This window comes from Ambystoma mexicanum, chromosome 7q, assembly GCF_040938575.1.
Source record: "Ambystoma mexicanum isolate Mex_15411 chromosome 7q, UKY_AmexF1_1, whole genome shotgun sequence".
NCBI classification, from domain to species: Eukaryota; Metazoa; Chordata; class Amphibia; order Caudata; family Ambystomatidae; genus Ambystoma; species Ambystoma mexicanum.
The window spans coordinates 1,043,153,924-1,043,162,158 of NC_090941.1; the positions used below are offsets into that span (position 1 = coordinate 1,043,153,924).

General features: G+C 47.9%; 1 protein-coding gene across 1 annotated transcript in view; it reads right to left on the minus strand.

The window, feature by feature from the left end:
• LOC138527953 (olfactory receptor 51E1-like) overlaps positions 1–3,929 on the minus strand; it is a 180,479-nt gene extending 176,550 nt beyond the window's left edge. The window contains exon 1 of the mRNA XM_069639349.1: positions 3,167–3,929. Coding sequence (XP_069495450.1) covers positions 3,167–3,177 — 11 coding nt within the window. The 5' untranslated portion in view covers positions 3,178–3,929. The remainder of the gene's footprint in view (positions 1–3,166) is intronic.
• Between the last annotated feature and the right edge of the window lie 4,306 nt (positions 3,930–8,235).

Here is an 8,235-nt window from a genome sequence, read left to right on the forward strand (position 1 = left end):
GATTGCTATACAAAACTCACTCACCCCAAAGGAAAGAACAGGGAAGATGCAACAGACTGGAGGAAGTAGCACAGAACATAGTTCCAGGGGTGGTAGGTACGGTACCATCATAAAATGGATATTGGGTTGAAAACTGGAGCAACCGTGACCTAACCAGTCTCTAGGGTTCCAGTGGACCCTGGGGGCAGTTAACTAACTCTCACAGTGCCTAGATACAGATCTTGGTGGGCTGATGCATCAGACCCGGTTTGGAACATGGATGTGAGCTGATTAGGATTGGTCAGGCACATAGGATTGTGGAGGCCCTGGCAGCAAGTGGGAGTCGAGACGGGCAAATACAGGTTATCTGTGCAGTTGAACAGCAGCAGTTCAAGTGATACAGGTTGGTGGGGTCCCCAAGAACGCTGTTCAGTTGGCCAGGCCAGGTTAAGCTTTAGCCGCTTGGAGAGGTCAACGATTCACGCTCCAGTGGTTTGAATTTGCAGGCGACGGTCGAAGTGGTGATTGAGGGTGTGTCGGTGTGCAGTCAATGACTAGGTGGTTCTCAGGCTAGCTAGGCCAAGTCTCATTTCTAACCCCTGGTTACAGTCGGCAAATGACACTCCAGATGGTTCAGTTTCTGGTGCTGAGCAGAGGCTAGCGGGTGATGTGATTTGCTAGGACACGATAAAGTGTTCAGCTGGTCTAGAAGCAGAGCAATAGTTTGTCTCGTTGGAGGAACACAGACAAGCACCAGCACCTTCCCTATGGTTCAGGATGTGGGGAATATGGAACGACTGGTTCAGAGGAAGAGCAAAGGGAGCCCTGGCTGGTTTGGTCCTCTGGCTGCAGTGAGGCCTTCACAAAGAACTCAAGAGCAAGATACTCCAGTTCAGGGTCTGCGCTTCCGGCACAGAAGATGGTTGGTCCACAGCACTGGTCACTCCCGATGTTTCCTGAGAGCGAGTAGAGGACAGATCTTCCTTCAGTCTTGGAGGGCTCCTTGTTCATCTCTGTCAGTGGCTTTAGAGAGTGCAACTGTCCCAAAGGCCGTCCAGGTGAGAATATTCAGAATGTATATTCATCCTTTAACGATCTTTGAGGAACTGAGGGAATTCTGTTGAAAGGGTGCAAGACTTCTTCTGTTAAAAGGGACACATTTTCTTGGGATTGGTCTAAAGATATCCTGCTTTAGGGGTCCAATCCCTGCTCCTGGCTGGAGTGAACTTTGCATGTTATTCATGCACCCAAAGTGCTTTGCTCCAGAGGATGTGGAGGGAACAGGAAATGGAGACGGTGTGAAGGAAGATGGTGGAAGGCTTCTTCCGGTGTCCCAAGTAATCTGCCTATCCTACTCCGAACCCCTTCCATACTGCTGGACACAAAGACCTTTGGATATGCAACACCCTGGTGTGAGGCAACTCCTCCTGAATGGATGTGCGCCTTTGTTACCTGGACCAATGACAGCTGCCTGATGTGCAGCTGTCTCTGGGGGAGCGGGTTACCTGCCCCCAAAGAGAATCAAGGAGACACTGGGTCCTCTAGGTTTCTGTCTTGCCGTGAGGCAGTATCGGCCCATCTGACCCAAATACATCTTCCACAGCCGAGTGGACTCACAGAAGCCGACATGTACAATAATAATTTATTTCTTACATAGCGCTACACACCCATAGATCTGAAAGCGCTGAAGTAACAGAAGACATTATTATCCCACAGAATGCTACTCATTATACCGACCTCGGAAGGATGAAAGGCTGAGTTGACCCTGCCGGGATTTGAACCTGTCACAGCAGGCTGCACACAGATATCAGGGATGAGCGCTTAGCTTGCTGTGTTATCTGACCAGCTAATACCAATTGGGATGTGGCGGCCATGGTCATAAGTATCGCCATGCACTATGCCTAATCTCAGTCATAGCTTATTCTTAGCGATTACCCTGCTGCCAGCATAGGGTAGTCATAGTCATCGTAGTTTAGGGGGAGGGGATGTATCTTAGATGTTGCCCTTGTGCTGCAGTGACTTTGCTGTTGGCTGCGGTGTTCGAGTGGGCATCTTGTGAACTTTGAACATGCTCTGCGCCACCAGCAGAGCGGGTCCTGCAGATCTGTCTGAGGCAGAGGGCACCCGTGCACTATGCTTTTGGCATGAAGTTGCGACAAAGAGTGATCTGGTTAGCAGACTACTCCTTTGGAGAAAGAATCATCCTCATTTTATGTATTCAAAAATAAAAAATGCGAGGGTTTTGCACCCTTGCCAGGTAGCAATTCCTCACAGCAAGCTACTGTGGTCAGAGTGGGACGCGTTGGAGAGAGCTATTTCTCCGTGCAGCTAGTCGTTTTGTTCTATGTTACTGATCAAATACAAGGCAAAATATTAAACAATTTACAACAAAGAAATCCCCCTTGGGTAGTGCTGTGTCACTCACAAAGGTACAAATTGCTATTTGCGACTGGGGGGGGCACTTTGTCATTGATACCCAAGTCAAATGTATGCTCCAGTCCTAGCCCGTCTGCTACGCTCACACTAAAACATCGCACTGCCCCAGAAATGTGCTAGCTAGTACTCCACCACTGGATGGGTCCCGGCTTGAAACTCCCCCTCTAAAAGTAAACCACCCCCTGGGAGAAGGAGGGCCGTATCCTAACAGAGGTATGGCATGCTTGCTGAGAAGGGCTGGTACTGCCCCAGTGGAAGGACTATATCCCTGTCAACATGTACTGATGGCCAACCTTTGAAAGTAAAGCACAATTGCAGAGAAGTCCCAGAAATGTCTCACAGGAAGCAGTGCATTGCTTCTACGGGGTTTCATTAAAAAAAAATAATAACTTTTCTGCGTAACAATTCGAGGTACGTGTCTTCATTTGTTTATTTTAATAGGTGTGTCCCTCATGCCCCCAATACCTGCCTGCCCATCCCCACACATTTCCTCTCCTCTGTAACTCCTACCACTCTACTTAAAATTAACTATTTTACCGCCACAATAGTACTTTACCTCTATCACCGACTCATTTATTTCAGTTTACATCACGGCACAGCGCTAACAGACAGTACCCTCCTAGTGAAATGGCCGCGCCTCTCCAATGGCGAGATGTCGGTACAATACATTTTTCAACTAAAGTTGGGGAGGCCTAGCGCCCCACACTAGCACCGTGACGTTTTAGTACTGAATGAGGTTAGGTGAACTGACCTGCGTTTCATTTGTGGGCTTCGAGCTCCGGGGTTTGGTGCACTGCACGAGCGCCTGCCTGTGTTCTGTGGCAGCCGACCGCATCCGAAACGCAACAGTGACGCAAAGGGATTCCTTGCTGCGCATCCGCATTAGTCCACCGTGACGCAAAGGGATTCCTTGCTGCGCAACCGCATTACTTGGTCCGTCAAACGCATGCATCCTTTAGGCAAACTTTCTTCAAAAGGCTGGATGGGGAGACCAATTATCAGCAGACAACGCTCTGCAGGGGAGCTCCAGAGTCCGCCAAGCCGACCTTGGAGCCGACCCCCTGCCCTAGCGCTAGGGCCGAATTCCAGGCCATTATCACCCCCACCCCCACCAACACAAACACACCAATAAGGGTGCAGTCTGGGCATTCGACCCCGGGTGACCTGGTAAACCGACCCAACTCACCGGAGCCGTGCAGAGGCGGCACAGGAAACCGCTCCGGTGCCCAGAGGATGGAAATACTAGAGTGCCCTGCCCCCAAAGTGTTAAGCTCACAGCGTGGGAATATTTACACAATATCCTTCCTAGGAACCCCCAGTAGGGTCAGACAGCAACTGGTAATCTCATCTTGCACGGTATGTGGAAGCGTAAACATGTGGAGTGCTTAAGGAAAGGCGTGTCGAGGATTCGCAGCACTACGTCTCCGTGAGCAGACAGCAGCAGGACTAATGACTGCCTGTTAGGTGAGCCGCCAAGGAAAAGTCTATCTAACACGCTGCTGCTTTACTGAGTCCAGCCAACGCCATCTCAGGGCTTAGATCATACCTCCCAACACTCCCAGTCCATGCCGGTCTCTTCGAGTCAGTCCTGTTCTTCCCCCTTAAACTGCATGCTGGGACTTGCAGGCCCACCCTTACAATGAGAAACTACAAGTTCCAGCATGCAATTGGAAGCCAAAACCAGAGATCCATATGGAACTGGAAAAGTTGGCAGTTATGCTCGGGAGGATAGCTCAGGGGCAACGTACTGTAACGACTCAGAGCAACACAGGTTCGATCCCTGAGTCCGAGTTTAGAAACCTCTGGGTAAATAACCTATCATACCATATGCTACAGCAAAATGAGAGACGGACCAAGCCAATAAGTCTGGTGTTTTAAAAATAAAAAGAATATTCTCTCTATTGATGGGTCAGTATTTGAGTTGCTGGGTGCCAGTTCCATGTCTTTAGACACAGAGCTTTGATATCTGTATGCTTTTTCATCTGCTATATTTGAATACCCGCACTTGTACGTTTTCTATTTCTTTTTTAAAGGGAAGGGTTTAAGCCCCCATACCTCCTTGCATTTACTGTTTTCTATTCCAGTATTGTTTTATTGTAGAGGTGTTTTACGTGTTCACTTGAAAGGGAGCAAACGCGATATAAGCAGGGAAGTCATTCAGGGGTCTCCAGAAGTCAAGAGTGCCTGCTGCTGATTGGCCAACAACCTGTGGCAATCTCTTGTGACCTCTGGCATTCCTCCAATCAGAGGAGGGGCGTGGCCACAGCTAGCTACCAAGCAGAGCCGCGTGCCTGGTTCCTCCATTTTGTGAGAGCAGGAGCACGTGAGGTTTGTTTCTCCGGCGCTCCTGAGTTCTGTCCCCTGCTGCTGTCTGTGAAAGCCTGACAGTAAACACAGTAAGTGTGAGTGAGTGACTGAGGTGGGTTGGGGGTGCTGCTGGGTTGTGGCACGCTAATGCCGAGTTGCTGCGCTATTCCAAGTGGGCGTGCTGCGCCATCCGCCACATGCCCAGGCTGAGGGGCGTGCTGCTCATGCTCACCAACTCGCCTGTACGCGCGGCGGCAGTACTCTTTGCCTGCATCTGCCAATGCTATTTCTGCAGGGACGGCCTCTCTACTGTCCTGGTGGAGTTCGGGCCCTCACTTCTCCACCCAAAGCTTTTGATCTTGCTCTCCATACGCCTCATCCTGGCACTCTCAGGTCACAGGGACAGTCAGGTTAGGGCTGAGGACTAGGCCTCTCGGACCCTTGCTTGATTTTTCCCTCATGTCCACATTCATCTCCTTTTTAACACCTTGATACCGGGAGCCTTGCTAGTAACTATGGGTTTCTAATGACCCTGTCTCCATAAGCCCTCCCCTCATCTCTCCCTCCATTTCCGATCTATCTTTCCCCCTTATTCCAACTTAACTCCCACATCTCCTCTCGTTCTACTTTCTTTCTTCCCTTCCTATCCTGTACTGTCTCACCATCTGTCTATTCCTGTTCCTCTTCTCAAGCGCCCGATCTTCAAATTCTTTTCAAAACCCCTCTACCCTTTTTCTCGCCCTCCCTCTCCATGCTGTCTGGTGGACTCTGTGTCCTAGTGTCCCCCCTCATCTTTTGATCTTCTTCCTTTCCATACACCTCACACTGTGTCCCCCTAAACTCACCTACTTCATCATTCTCCTTCGCTTCCATGTTCCATCCCTCCCCTCGCCTCCACCAACTCATTCCACCACAGCATGCTCTATCGCCCGCGTTCATTTAAACTCTCCTTCTTTTAGTCTCTCTTCCTCTCTTGAACTCTCTACGCGTTTCACCCTAACTTATGTTGATTCTCTCTTTCGCGTCCTCTTTCACACACCTTCCCAGATTCCAAAACCCAGTAGGCACTGCCCAGAGTCCCTCAACCTGTGCTAAAGTGGTGATGTGGTTCTCTCGTGCCATGGGCACGCTATTCCAGGTTGGGAGAGTGTTTGGCATTAATTTGATAATTTGATATGGGAAATCATGCATGTTTTGAAAAGTAACTGCAGAACACTTCTCACACATAAACCATGGACATTGAGGAATATATTAATAATAAAACAAGAGTGTGATTTTTTAACCCAAACTGACTTCAAGACTACAATAACCAGAATGCAGTTCGCCGGGAAATGGCTTGTGGGTTTTTGTAAATGTATTTAGTAGACTTAGGCTCGCAACAAAAGGTAACTTGGTTGTTTTTCTTTCTTTGAGGTGACGGTGATGGAATGGTAAAAGAGTGGGGATCAGTAGGATCATTGAGGCACATTGAGGGGCAAAAACAGAAGTGTTGCTTCACTTGGTCCACAGACCACTTGTTGGCAGTCTTGACAGCTGACTTTCCTCCCAGTTTGGTTCCCCAAACAACAAATGTGCCGCACAAATGCTTAAAGTGTGCTTTGCAGTGGCTGTTCAGGCACTTCCCTTATGTTACTCTCTCCCCGCACATCACACTCTTCCCTCCAGCACTTTGTCTCCCCCTATGTCGCTTTAAGCCTCTCTTTTCTCCCCATGGACTCTGTCCTCCTTCCTGTTGCCTAGTGCAGAGCTAGTGATGTCTCCCTAAACACGTATACTATCTCTGCACCAATCCGTCTGTTTGTCTCTCCGTGACCATGAACCTCTTCACACCTATGCGTGACCTTTTCTCACAGTTCCACTGCTTCCTTCTCTTCACACCAGTCCTTTCTTCCACGGACCACTCCATCCTGAGAAAGGACACCTGTGTCCCATGCTCCAGAATTTCTCTCTGATCCTGCACCCTGCTCCCTGCTCTCATGCACACCTCTATATATGTGCTGCCCCGTCCAGCCTATATCTCCCCCAAAGGCACTCCTTTCAACTAGAACCTCACTCTTCAGAACCCCCATGACTTCATCCCTCTCCTCCTCAACTCTCCCGATGTTCTCCACATCTCTAAAAATGAATATGGTGTGGTGTTGCACAAATCATTCTTCCATTCTGATATTTCGTTTTTTTTTTCAGACCTGCATCATCCAGGCCTGTATCTTCACGTGGGAGTTCTTTCTTCCTTTCTGTGTTCTCAACAGTACCACCATTGAGCAGCTGACATCCAGCCTTATCTGTGACCGCTGTGGGAAGGAAATGAACATGAAGCAACATATTGAAAATGGACAGCATATGCTAAAGATCTGATCTGTTAGTCTTTATCTATTTGTGCATTGCGGCCTTGTCCTAGTTGTTCCAACACTAAAGATTGCTGTCTCCCTTTCATTGATTCAGAGAATGCCACAAAATGAACTTAACACTGTATGACACTGAACGCATGCTGCACTTCAGTTCTTTTTCAGGATCTAGGGGTTTCCTTCTTTTTAGGGGCAGAGTTTGAACAGGTTGCAACTGTTAATCTCTCAAATCTAAACTATAACCCTGACAGATAGGACTGGCCTAAAAGTAAGCTACAAACATAAATACTTGAAATCACTGCTTAGGTATATACTCAGTGCTCCAGAGAAGATTTTTGAAGTGGGACTATTTTACTATTTATTTTGTAAATTTGCGAGTGAAATTATTTTTAGGGAGAAAAAATGTAAATCAAATTCCCCATGGCAGTATTTTGTAAGCAAGTAAAAATGCTTTAACTGAAAAACAGAAATGTTTTTTCTAATAATTATGTTGCACCTAGTTACTCATACACACTAAAACATACATGTGCATGTCTACCGATCGGGTAGTAATAATAGTACTTTCTTCCTTTGGTACTACGTGCGCTACCTCTCCAAACATCCATGGGGCCGTGTGTGTGTGAAAGCGGGGGCTCAGGGTCCACTGTGTTTGTTTCCTATTTTTTGTTGGGAGTATTTGTAATCTCTATTTTGATTTTTGGGGAGTATTAGCTTATTTTCAGGGAGTACAGTGATATATTTCTAAGCCAAAGCAATACATTTCAGATTTGTCTCCTCTTTGGTATGCAGCAGAAGTGGTCCTCCAAAGAACAGTGAAGAACAAAACAAGTCAGGAGGACACCCAGGAATCCATCATTTGCTTGAGTAGCTTTGTATTTAGCCGTGCTAAAAGAACGACCAAGGGGAGCTGGCCCTACTCCAGGCCCTGATTCAAGCAAGCAAAAGAAATTGTCTTCTGATGATACCTCGAGTGGCAGTTCAATCACAGTTGTACATGTTGTCCAACTATTGGCCACCACATCAACTCTTGCTTGCAGCAGAGCTGCTTCTTCAGGTGCAGACAGTGCATCTACATGTGCTGACATTGGTCCGATATCTTCACATGCTGACTCTTTGTCTACAGCTCCACCTTCCTTGTCTGACATAGCATCTCCTTCATTTGTAGTGG